Source organism: Osmia lignaria, chromosome 11 (assembly GCF_051020975.1).
Source record: "Osmia lignaria lignaria isolate PbOS001 chromosome 11, iyOsmLign1, whole genome shotgun sequence".
Taxonomy (NCBI): domain Eukaryota; kingdom Metazoa; phylum Arthropoda; class Insecta; order Hymenoptera; family Megachilidae; genus Osmia; species Osmia lignaria.
In genome coordinates, this window is record NC_135042.1 from 4,887,343 (window position 1) to 4,901,115 (window position 13,773).

At 43.3% G+C, this 13,773-nt stretch overlaps 1 protein-coding gene across 7 annotated transcripts in view; it reads right to left on the reverse strand.

Moving 5' to 3' along the window:
- Positions 1-13,773, reverse strand: part of Mxd (MAX dimerization protein) — a 97,322-nt gene that overhangs the window by 30,577 nt on the left and 52,972 nt on the right. For all 7 annotated transcript variants that reach the window (XM_034323045.2, XM_034323047.2, XM_034323043.2 and 4 more), the window contains 2 exons: positions 10,216-10,330; positions 4,051-4,363 (listed from right to left, as the gene is read on the reverse strand). In XM_034323045.2, coding sequence (XP_034178936.1) covers positions 4,051-4,363; positions 10,216-10,330 — 428 coding nt within the window. The remainder of the gene's footprint in view (positions 1-4,050; positions 4,364-10,215; positions 10,331-13,773) is intronic.

Below are 13,773 nucleotides of genomic sequence, written 5' to 3' on the forward strand. Positions count from 1 at the left end.
AATAATTTTCGAAAGTTTTGAATATTAATAAATTTCAATCGAACATCCTGAAACGCGATACTCGCGACGAAACGAATCGGTAGAAAGAAATTCGAAATCCCGGATCCTGCTGACAGCCTCGAGGACGATGTTCGCCGGCGCAAGGAGGTACCATCATCGATTTCCTCGAAGCCAGCGGGTTAATTCATCCCCGTCGACTCTTCTTGCGGCTACGTATACATCAAGCATTCGTTCCGTGGCACCCCTTGTGTATCGATTACGGCATATCCGATTCCCTTCGTTCTTTTTTGCTTATACACTCTTCCTCTTCGTCGTCGTCGTCGTCCGCGAAAGGCTTTTGTTCCACGGGTAAAACACTAACGTCGACGTAAATGCACGACGAGGTTGAGTTTCATCGTATCAGAGAGGCAGGCAGACATGTCGTCGTTACGCGGCTGGGCCTGCTTTCACCATCTCTCGATGCTATTGTCATAGTTTCGGAGAAGAAAGGATCCGTTGGTGGCGCAGGATAATTAGCTCGGGTATAAATGTCACCAAGCTCGCTCCGGATGATCTTTCGGCTTTGTTGTCGCACTCCACGCCGGAACGAACTCTCTCTACCCCACCCCTCGGCCCTTCTTTTTATTTTCCCGATGCTCGTGTGTCACTTCCTCCCGATTCGCCACTTTTTTTCTTTTTTTTTTTTTTTTTTTTCTATTCTCTCCCTTTTGTTCGACGGTGTATCGGTTATCCGTCGGTTCGAGGTGATAGAAGATAGGAATGATTGATTCGGGATATTCACTTTCGATTGACGAATAAACAAATTTGTTGTAATTCCAATTTCTAATAATTTGAAATAATCGATATCTGATTTATGGAAGTTCAACTCGGCTATGAAATTTGTATCGAAATCGGAATTTCTGCGATCCTGTCGACGCGTTGAAAGATCCACGTTGCGGCTTCAGTTTCCCTCCTCGCGACACACTATCCACGAGAAGAGAGGTAAATGCGACAGAGAGAATTAATTCCAGCCTACAGACGTCTCTCGGTGTACCGCAGACGTTCTACCGGAAACCCGTGGCCCGTGAATTTTTCATGCGTCCTTTCGCAGTCACGTAATGAAGGATAAAAGTTGCAGCGTTGGCCAAGTATACCGTGAGATAAGGGAATGTAATTTTAAAAGCAACGTCGACCGAATCGCGAAATTTAATGGACGTCCCCGGCGAGCCCCTTGCCCGCGTTCCGCTATTAAACGTGAAAATTGAAACTATTCGATCTTCCTTAAATTTCATTTCCAAAAATAACGAGAATTTCATCTCTGAATACGAACGTTGGTTTATAAAAGAAAATCAATTTACATGGCGAGTGGATGTTCCTGAACGAAAAGGGGTGGTGATGAGAAGTCATCAAGAAGACGACAGGAACTATTAGCAACGCCTCGGGATGGAAACCTTATCTGGATGGTCCTTATCGTGTTTAGTAATTCGCCTAATCACTTCGACTACCAGCTTCCAGGCGCTAAGCTTCGTCGTGCAAATCGCGTCGAAATAAGCAGCCCTGGCTACACTTATGAGGCCCAATTTTCCGACCACGGAAGCTTTCATTATGGACAACTGGTTACGACCCGATGGAAATTCAACTATAATCATCTGCATCTACCTTTGCTCTAATACCAACTAAATATTATAACTGGTTAGCAATTTTTTCTTTGGTAAAAAGAAAATTTCAATTGCAATTTTTTAGCAATTACAATCGAAAGCTCGACATTTATTTTACACGATAGAATATAAATTGCAATTATATAGTAATGAAGTTTTCCATTTGTATTATAATAGAAAAGGGGAGGGAGATACATATTAGCCGCAGAAACGAGGCGACGTGAAAAAGGCGAATATCCTATGAACAGGGCTCTCTGACGAGCCGATACGTGAGACCAAAGTGATTATGCATCAAAGCGAACCTCTTGAGGTCCGGGATATCGAATCGATATACGAATCTCCCTCGCTCAACCCTCTCTATTCTCTTCCCTTGCGAAACGCTACGTGCCAGCCTTTACTCTCCCCTGCCACGCTAATCTCATGATTGCACTGATTAACCCCACCTTTCTTGCCCATATGATCCCTCAATCGCCAGACTCGATCGTGATCTACGTAGTGAAAATCGACACGGATCGTCCGAAGGAAAGAGTTAAAAATGAAAAGAAAAAAGAACATAGCCTTGTCTATAAATCATGGGATACTTTGAACAAGCTTCTGTTAATTATTGAGAATTTTAATTTTGAGTATCGTTTGGTGAAATTGATAAAGGCAATCGAAACCGGGGAGAAGCTTTCTAAAAATTTCAGCAGAAACGAAATGACGGGCGTTCGGGGCGGTGGGGAGGCGGGTAAAAACAGCGGGAAAACAGCGTTGATGCACGGGGTGACAAATGGATGATCAATAGCAGGCAAATTACGTGTACGGAGCATTGTTGACCGAATGAAGCACCGCGTGACAACGGGAGCAACGGGAGCAGCACGATAATCGATGAGTGCGTCGCGTTCGCCTTGCAAAATGAAAAGCCTTCGAAACGGGGACGCGATAAATCACCGTGTCGTCCAGCCTTAAAACTTCATTCAACACCGTCAAGTATCATCCCCCCTCGGTGCACGAGAGACTACGTATACAGCATCCCCCTTTCTTCCCTCCATCTGCTTTCTTTCTCCGACCAGAACGTGTTAATATATTGGATAACTAAATCAAAGTGGTGAGAGTCTGAATTATATCGTACATCGGAAAATGTCGATAAGTTAAACGGAAAGGCGATAAATTTTGAAAGAAAATGGAAATAAAATTAAAGGGAAGCTGGTCGAAATCGTACGTATGTTGATTCGCGTGTCAAAAGTTTGACGAAACCTCGAGTACCGGACATTTTTACGATTGTTCAGCAGAATCGTTCCGTATTACCGCGAATTTCCCGGGTGCCGAGAGAGAAATGGCTGAGTCAGCCCGTTAGCAAACTTCCGGCTCGGTCTCTGTCGCTTATGAACTTCTAGGTAAGACGGGGGCCCGCAAAGTTGCAGGGCAACCGATAAAAACTTGCAAGCGACGACGTGCCAGCCTTACGATCGACCAAAGAATCTCTCGTTTCTTTTCATTTCAATCACTCTTTTCGTTCGTCGATACGAACTTTCCGAATCCTCCTACGACGGGTATCTCGCGAAATTTCCTTCAATCTTCTTTTCCTTATCTAGTTGAAACAGTAAATTGATGTATACGCTATCGAAATTCATCATAAAGTTACGATAGATATAATATATAACAAAGTTTCAACGGTAAGAAAGAAAAATCGAATCGAATAAGGGGTGCGAAACGATTCAAGCTGTAATTGGTAGAAACGCGTCGGCTTACGAGGCGTCGCGAAAGGGTTGGCGAAGGAGAGAAAAAAAAAAAAAGCTCCGCGACACGGAACGTGGAAGCGTTTCAGCAGTGCTCCGCTTGTTCGCTCATTTTTGCCGGGCTTCAATCCTTTCAGAGGCTTCGTTGCCGCCGAAAACAAGCAACGATGTATCACCGTAACGCGATTAACCCTCAAATTTTCCCGTAAAGGGATTAGAAGCAGGGCACGAGCGGAACTGGCTTCGGACGTGTACACGTGCCGTCTTTCGGAGGCTAACGACATCGTAACCACATCAATTTTTCTCCGTTTCAAAAATCAGAAACCCACGTACCTCACAATTTTCTATCTTTTCCAAGAAACTTTCATTTAAACAATGAATCTAAGATACCCTTCGTAACCATCGATTCAGGGTGTTCTTAAACGAACGCGAGCAGATAGGCCAGCTAATTATAAAGTTAAATTAAATATTGATATGCAAGGATCCAACTTCCTGCAGGAAATAGGTTGCACCCCGTGAAATTTCACCCACGCGATCGCCGATTACCCTCGTCACGTTTTGCAAACAGATAATGTTCAAACGAGGGAAATTAACTTTCCCCTCGTTAAGGAAATTTAATACGATATCGTAATTAATTTTTCTTCTCTCATATATGGCGCCTGTGTTTTTGAAATAAAAGGGTGAAATGTACTCACCGGACTCCGAGACGGAGGGACTGCCCGCAGACCTGTCGGAGTTCCTGGAGCTGGCGGTGGAACTGGTGCAGGAGGCCGTGCCGAGCGAGCATTCGGATACGCTTCGACGTTTCGAGAGGAGAGCCGCGGCCGCGGCTGCTCCTGACCCGCAAGAGGAACCGGTCGGGACGCTCGAACTCAACCCGTGCAGCCCGTGGAGCCCGTGGAGACCCGTCTGACTTGTCAGCTGCTCTAACCGTCGCCTGAGGAACCTCCGCTCGCGGGACAGCTGCTCTTTGTGCACCGCGTGCTTGCGTTCGCGCTCCTCCAGGCTCTGAAAACAGAAACGTCTCCCAATTATTAAAAAAAGAAAAAAGAAAAAGGGTAGACCGATCGATTTTGACGAATTCGCTTTCGAAACGATGGAAACAATATAGCCAGATTCATTAGCGAGTAACGAACGTTTCGAAGTATAAATTATCTGAATCGCGTGTTGGACTTTGCGAATTAACCGAAGCTTCATCGTAATCCTCCAGCTTTAGCAAACCTCGTTTTCCATTAGTTCTGTAATTTTTTCGCTGGTTTGCTGCTCGCTTTAAACCATTGTCCATTCGCGGAATGAATTTCGCGATAAATGAAGTTAGAAGAGAAAAAAAAATGAATGATAATTAAGATAAAAGGCATTTGCGCCGGCTTTGAAGCGACCGAAGCACGGTCAATTGTCTGCTTTGATCGTAAAACGAATCCTCTTACGCACAATTTACCAGAGAAGTTACAAGAAAACTTGAATCCCGCTTTTCATCAAATGGATTACCATCTACCATTTAGAATTAAGGGTAATAAATCAAAGTGTAAATAATTGAATTTTTTTTTCTCAATTTTTATAAACAGATTACGTTACTAGAATAATATAGAAAAGAAAATCGAAGAATGAAAAAAGAACAGAAGGCTTGCATGTAAATAAGCAGAGTAAGAAGAACGATCGGGGGTGTAGAAAGCGATGAAAAGATGGGGTGGAAGCTGTCTGCGATTTATGACACCCTTCCAGAACACCAAGCACCGTAGGTCCTTTGTAATCACTTCTTCTGTTCGAAAGAGGGCCACGTCTCGGAATAAGAAGGCCGGATAAAAAAAGTAAGACCCGAACACAGAGGGTGATACAAAGATAAGCAATTGGCGCTAGCAGTGGAACAGTCGACGAATAATGCGACATGGAGGGAACCGATTAGAAAGCGGGACAAAATTCTCCCCGTACTTAAGGGTGCTACGGAACAAAGAAAAACACGTCTGCGGTATACTGCTAATGAAAGGGGAAGAAAAAGATAATATGGACTCGCATGGATACTATTGTGTCTAATGGAACGATCTTAATTACGTTCCATTAGCTCTTACCAGTTTTGTTAAATCAACAATTCAATTTCTACCCTGGTATTCTCTGTCTAAAGCTAACATGTAAGATAAAAAAAAAAAAAAATTGTAAGAAAACCTACAGAAGCATTTAACAGGGAACGTCTTTGATAGAACGTTTAGAACGAAGCCTTAAACTCCAAGTTAATTAAGAGGATTTCTTTAATTATAGCGTTTATGAGCCTGCTTGTATTAATACTTTACGCCTGTTAGATCCAATCCAATAATCTCTAAGGTGCTGAAGGAAAAGAGCACATAAATTAAATTTTTGATATTTCATTATAAAAATTGTTTATAATAAAGATGCATTCGTTATCTGGTTTTCATTCGTGTATACCGTTATCTCGAACTTGCCAGAGATAAGTTACGTAAGCGCATCTTCGATCGCGCGTGTAATTTACTCGCGGAGAGGGTTGTAACGCGAGTGGAAAGCGTCGCGATTAGAATTTCCCGGCACGAAATAGCCGCAGCGTCGCGTTTAAACCGGCTACCAGCCGTTTTACGAGCGTCTCGAAGCAACTCGCTCTTATCTCCGTTGTAAACTCGTATCAGAAGGAATGGAAAGCACGGGCAAAAGCAACTTTTCTAGGAGGACGCGTGTATCGAACGACATTTGGTATCGTGGCTGGTCGTTATCTGGAATCGCTCGATTCTGACGACCTCGTCCCTTGGATTTTTCTTTAACGCCCTCGCGTTTTTATGGAGAAAATTTGGAAAATTGTTGGTGAACGTATCAAAAGTTATATTTGAACGAGGAAAAAGGCAGAAAATTAGAAAATTAATTAAAATGATTGTCCGATTGAATCGATGCGATTAATGGGTCCTTTCACGAGCGTCCTAATTATCTAACCTTTGACAGAGAAAAAGGAAAAATTCGACGCAGCACGTAACTGCTATTTTCCCGGCAATTAAACACAATTGTCGCTAAGCGGCACTCGTTTCGTTTCCGGACATTAAATATCCCCCGCGAGAAAGGGTGGTCCGGCCAGTGCACGAAAACGAATCCTTCGGGACAGGCGGCCGGAAGAATTTAGTCCCGTTGAAAAAAAAAAAAAAGTCTCCCCTAATAGGCAACGGGCCCGTGCAACCTGATTTCACCCAAGTAAATTGCTTCTTTAAATCGAGCAGACGCACGCTTCGCCACAAACCATTTCACTTTCCCCGGTAATGAAAACGTACGTATAAAAAGAGGATACATTACCAACGGGAAGGCTGTTGCGTTTCATGGATTGTTGCTCGACGTTTGATTAACGATGAGATTAAAATATTTCACAAAAATATCTAACACTAATAACTGCGTATAACCTTTATCGAGATCATTCGACGCCATGACACGCGACAATCGAACTGTTTTACTAAAAATCATCCCAGATGGCGCGTCCCCCCATGCGCCTTAAGGCGCGTCTCCATATAGGGGCCGATACGCAACATTGATAAAAAAAGAAAAATAAATAAATGTGTGAAAAGTTAAAAAGATTGATAGGATAGATTAAATTTTAGTTCTGTAACAACCACTTACAAAATATCAAACATTGAACGATACATTGTACCTCATATGTAACACGTTCTCATCTTCCTTTATTTCAAGAGTATTTTTCTCCTGTTTGTCTTCACCCACTTCTCACCCTTTCCCGAGCTCCTTCTTTATTATTTTCCTCGCGAGGAAGGGATGTTAAACCTCACCCTATCATTTCCACCGTATCTTCACCTTTCAACCTTCTACCCTCTTTCATCTTCCATTATTTATCTTTCCACCCTTATCTTCCTTCCCGTGTTACTTCCGTTTCTTTTATTTTCAGCAATATTCCCGACGCGAAGGGACATTCTTTCCTCTTCTTTTTTTTTTTTTTCTTTCTTCATCCTCCGCTACTCCCCTGGTTTTTCCTCTTTTCATTTTTCGATGGTTTTATTCGCTCGTCGCGAATGTTACGCGCTCGTTCGCGACCCTTTATTTTTCCTTTCTACTTGTTTCCCTCGTCTCTTTCGAAGAGAACCGAGCTACCTTTTCTATCGTTTACGTTGGTAACGTCGCGTCGTTCGCATTAATGCATCGACGCGTTACAGTAGTTGCCTTAAGGGATCGATGCGGTGTTCGCAGGTCACGGAAGAAGGAAAAACAGGGAACCGCGATCGCGTTAAGGAGCACGACAACGACCGACTTCCGTTTTAGAAACGACGTGGCACCAGTTCCTTCCGTGATCGAACCGCGTTAACGTTCCTCCCTATCCTTAAAACGGTCTTCCGCGTTTCGAGAGTACTACCAGCAATAACAATAGCAATAGTGATTGCAATAAGACGGAAGTGGACGGTGAACGAAGAAGAGTCTCCATTTTAGAGGTTTCTTTGAGGATGGGAACGTTCAGTGTTATTCGTTTCGCATTCGGAATCAATTGCTCTGGGATTCTTTTTGTACCCGGCTCGATTTATAATTCTACAGGGTGAGACAGATAAAGTGTTGCTAACTATAGCAGCTATCGACCTAAGTATTCTTCTAGATTAAATAATACAAAGTGCTTGATTGCATGTTGCATATAAAACTTTTGTAAAATGGCTACCATTGGGTCAGAATAAATCAACGTCGTCTTTTTTAAATGGAATGTTATACTATTTTTTATTTATTTAAATAGCTTCTATAAGACTAGATAACATTTATTCAAACAATTTTTTGATATTCGTATTTGCTCTCATTATTCTCTTTTTGATTAGGAAAAATGATTTGATTTTATCCAGATTGATAAAAGCTACTTAAATAAGAAAAAAATAGTACAGCATCCTACCTTAGAAATAAAAAAAAAATGACTCCATGGTAGCCTTTTAAGAAAAATTTTTTATACACCACATAATCAGACACTTTATACCGTTTAATTTAAAAGAAAAATTAGGTCGAGAGCTGCTAACGTTTTTAGCTTATTTTATAATAATATGAAAGAATACAGAAAAATGATTAACACTAATTTAACTGGGAATGTATATACCTCTATTTACCTTTAAGAACAGATTTAATTTTATCTAACCCAATGGAACGAATCATGAATTTTGATAAACGCATAAATTAAATGAATATAAAGAAGAGGAGTAAGGATCGTTGTAAGTCGACGGAAAGTCAGGCTAAGGTGTCGTCGCAAACAGAGAGTGGCGACGGACAATGGATGCGTAGTTAGTAAATTACTGGCTGGCCTGGCTGGTTAGCTGGCACAATGGCGTGCATGCGTGCATATGTAGCAGCGTGTGTTACTCGTATGCGTTTCGCTCGCGTGTGTTTGTTCTAGGTTGTGTGCAGCAACGCAACGGTTTGCACAGACCGGAGTGCAGCAGCGCGTATCCACCGTTCGTCCATGCATACAGAGGCCGCGTGGGAGATTCCTGGTATACATCAATCTGACCTCTGCTTCAGCTACCTGTACATTATACCAGGCTGCGTTAGATACCCGCGCCAAGATTTCACTCTGTCCTCCATTCCTGTTTTCCGAGACCATCGATGTGTTACAACGACCACCGTGTTCTCTGGAGATCGAGAAATCAACGTGACACCGATGGCATTTCGTGTTTCTTCGAGCGATTCGAAACTTTCGTAATTATGCAAAATTTACCGTGCGTCGCCGACCTTCCGTACGGATCATTGGTATCCAGAGAAAATCATAATTGACTAAAATTTTTATTGAATCCCTATTTCTGTTTTCAAAACGCTTTCCAATTGAATATCGGACAAATTTTCTGTCCCGACCAGAAAGGGCAAAGCGTCTGGGCGTCGAGAGTTCGACTAATTAGAGAACCGTCTAAGAGTGGCTCGCTCATTAACCAGCGCATGGCGATTTATCGTCAGCCTCTGGCCAACGAAAAGGGTGAAAAAAGACGAAAAACGGCCGCGAAAACGACGGGATTCGAGTTGATAGACGACAGACGGGGGTGGATAGAGGATGAAGGGCTGCGGTGTCGAGAGGGTAGCAACGAAGAGGAGAGTTGGAAGAGGAAATGAAGCGAGTCGAGGCTGCAAAGAAGCCGAGCCAAAGGAAAAATTAAAGGGGCTCGAAAGCAAGGGATGAAGTCCGTTTCTAGTTTACGCGGGAAAGGGGTGGCTACCACTGATGGGTCGAAAAGAACTCGTTCGTAGATCAATGATAGAAAGTTACCGAAAACTAACATTTCCAAATGGAAAGAGAATGTTTGAATGTAAAATAAATATTGTTTATTAAAAAGAAAGGGAAAAATACGAGATGTTTTCTAACACTTTATTTGTCCGCCCCTGGACTCTCTTTTCGTCTTCCAGCTTCCTTCCACCACCCCTAACCGCTCTCGACCGCGATATTCTTTTCACACTCGGCCATCTTTTCCGCCATCTTTCTCGCTAATTACCCGACCCGTTTTCCAAGCCAGAAATCTCCGTTCTTCCCTCTCTATACCCTCGCACCCTCGCTTCAACCCCTTCCTTCACCACGTAAGTGAACGGGTTTCTCGCGAATCGCGACTTCGCGAAAACCCCCATGAAATATTCAAACCCATCCAGGCTCGCTTAACTTTTATGGAACGGTTTTCTGCTCGCATCCGTCCACCACGATTCGCTGCGTGCAGATTACGAGGCAATAAACGTTTCCACGAGAGAAGTATTTCGTTAATGGGTAATAAGAATATTTTTAGGGGTAAATTATCGTAAGAATAGGAAAATAGATATAAAATTATAAAACTAAGGCAAACAGAATTACCTAATTCAAATGTAGCGATCTGGTTACAAAAATTATTACAGTGCAATTGATGTAATATTTATTATAATAAACAACATACCTTAATAAAACGCTTGGCCTTGGTCAAGAGACCTAACGTGGTGTGTCTTGACGTTTCGGGACCCAATGGAACCAATACTTTCAGCTTTTCCAGGCAATTTCTGAGATGAGCTCTCCTGTAACAAAAAGGCAAACACGAATATGTTAATAAATTTCACTTTGATCGATTTTCTTTTTCTAAGTTTGTAAAAAATCTGCACCGGTCGGTTCAATTAAACGAACAGAATCGACACGGTTCAATTAAACGAACAGAATCGACACGGGAGGTTTAACCGTTCGCGCTAAACTCTCATTTCACCCCCTAGCTGTTCGGATTACCCCTTACAATCTCTCTAGCATCCGCTTTTCGCGTCACGTAGCCCTCGCGATGAATGGAGCGGAATTCAGCCGGCGGCGTTGGTCGCAAACGTAGGAGAAGGATGAAATTGAAGAAAATCCAGGATGGAAAGGGACGGTCCCTGTGGCGCCCTGTAAGAATTCGACCGCAACGAAAGGTTGGACGGTTCGCGATCGGGGAAAAGCGATAAGATTCCGATTATCGTGACGATCACGGGCCATTTAGCCGAGCGAATCGCGCGATAAACATACAACCGGAATACGAAAGCAGGAAACGCGCGGGAATTATTTCCCTCCGACGTAATGTCCTGCGGCGAACACTGGGTTAAAGAGGGTTGAAAACGTAGCCGAGGGTGACACCCTGAGAATTCGCCCTATCCGAACCGCACGATTTTCGATTGAGTAGTAAATCTTTCGATCGCCAGGTGTGATTAATTCTACTTTCAATATAATTAATTATTGATTATTTAATGGAAAAATGTTGATCTAGTAAAACACACTGATCTTACACAAAAGTCGCTTAATATTCCATAATTAATTCTATCTTTATTATAATTAATCATTGAATAATTAGTGGAACAATTTTAATCAAAATTTTGAGAAAAGTAAACTTGTTAAAATTTTAAAGAAATGGGAATTTTCGGGTTACCGAACTTCCCTTGTCAAATTCGATCGAAAACCCCTAACAAACCGGTCGCTGGTATGATACGATGCCTCCAGAATCCAGCACGTCGGAACGAATTTGAAGAGGCTCTCCCTCGAGTGGATCTCGACGAAAAACAATATCCAAACCGATGGAGCAGCCTTCCCAAAACAATTTATCCCCGTCGAATCCGTTGAATCTCACGACACGCTACCCTTTCGAGGGACAAGGAGCCCCAAGAGGCGGTCGGAGGATCGGCCTGCTGCTGTCTCCTCTCGAAGCTGTCCCAACGATCGAATCGATCCGGAGACTTTTCCAGATATTGTCGTCACGGGAGGTGCGTGTCGAAGCGTTATCGAGAGCAACACCCGAGAGCCAACCGTGTTCCTCATATTTTCCTCGGTTTTCGCGATTTATAATATTCCGCTGAACGGGGATAAAACATCACGCGAGCAACAGTCGACGACCATCTTGCCAGCCGGCTGTTGCCTATCGAAGAAAGAGAAAATTATTCCCCGCGATTACGCGAGACTGGGAAAATGCTTTAATAATTCATAAGGGGCCACGGTGATTTTTCACGGAACGTTCTCTTCCAACGTTTCTGATCGCCTTTCTGCTTCGCTGATCCACGTTGCGTGCTCTCGACCTCTCTTGATCGAACGATTAACCAAGTACATGTTTTTATTTTTCAACGATCGTGTCGAAGATATTTCGAATAATTTTATATTATAATTCAAAATAGACGAGATTGATTTCGATAAGAAATCGATCCAATTTTGAACGGGACTGTAGACAGCAAGATGCAGTACGCGAGTGCATTGGCCGGCTATGAGTTAGATCGCTTTAACAGCGGTCTGTAAACAGCCTCGGAACTCCGTTCCCTCTTCTCCTCCCTCGGCAACCCACTCCCTCTTCAACAGCACCCCTTCTATCTGGTAGATTCCACTGTAGCATATTCGTTTCTCCATCTGCTCGCCTATTTCCTCCTCAGCTGTAACCAGAGTTCACGTGTACCATGATTCTCTTCGCCTCTTTTCTATCAGCCAACTGTTCTTCAAATTCACTAACCTCGGAAGAAATTCAGTTTAAATATTCTAAAAATCTTCGAATTTCAATAAATGATAATCTCGTTGTAACGATAGAGGATCGAGAGAAGCTGGCGTAAGCGTGGATGATCGTCGAAGGAAGACTTACAGCCACGTCGAAGTTAACGAACAAAGCCGTTCCCACGGAAGTAGCGCGGCCTGGAATGCCGGCGAACGACTTGTGCCGTCGACTACGAGGAAACGTAGATGCCGATAATTAGTACGTAAAAGCTGAAGCGTTACGGTAAGAGCGGATAATGTCACTTACAGGGTGAACGAACCGGAGAGCGCGGACCGTTCGCAACAAGAAAACGGCTCGTTAGTTTTCTAACTGCGCTTTGTTTTCTTCGAGAATCAAGGGCGAACTTTAATTAGAATAATGTTTAATACGATGAAAAACTCGTTTAGACTCTAACGATAACCATTCCGTACGACGGTGAATCGCACCTTTAGAATTTATCGCCATTGCCCGCGACAGGATAAATTATTTATTAGACTCGATGATCCCTTCGCGATAAAAGGGTTAAAGAAAAACAAGGACGGGGGGGGGGGGGGGGGGGGGGGGGGGCACGTCAGAAATTCCCATCGTTCTATCCCTATCAATCTCGTCGTTCTTTGACATCCTTTCCCGATGTTCGTTGCAACATTTTTACCGTCGGCCAACCCTGGTCCGACGGGGATGTAAGGGGCGTTGCGGGGGTGTCGTCCCTTCAATCGATACCACCGTGTGACATCAGCATTATGAAATTCCTGTCCCGCCTGTTCGGCGTACCGGCAGCCTGATGAATAAATACTTCGCGCGGAATTCAGCGTGTCGAAGTCAGCTTAGCGTGCTTCGCGAATACTCGCCGGAACCCTTCGACTTCAAAGGGTTTCGATACTCGGATATCAGTCGGGACGCGTGTCGCTGAACGTTTCAATCGACGATTATTAATTCGACGTCGAATCCGCGATGAGATAACGTCTGCGATAACGCGTTTGCTTCGAAAGATTTGATAATTGATGAGAAGCTTTGTCTCTTCCCTTATCGTTTCTTCTCGATCACGATAAATTAATTTAAAATTTAAAGCTTGAAAATGTCCGGACGAGTGATTTATTGATACTCCTGATAGAAGTTCACTAATTTTCCCTCGGAACTTTGCGCACCGTACGAATCGACAAAACGGTGCCTCGTGTTTAGATAATCGAGCGCCTCTTGTCCGCGTGACTTTCGTGTTCACACGATACGCGATGCTTGCAATTAATTTCGCTGGTTGCCGTGTGATTTAGTGGCCCCTGGTGGAACCAACGTAGCTGCTGGCCGAACGATAAAACTAATTGCAATTACTGTAATTACGACGCGTCGTCGGTGGATCGTTTGACGGTCTTCCTTGTGTCTGCTACAAAACCATGTACACAGAGGAAGAATAATTATTAATTACAGTTGAACGCTGTTAAATTGAATATCCTTCGATCTTCTAGTTTTCAATCCGTCAAATTCCGACGAATATTTCAT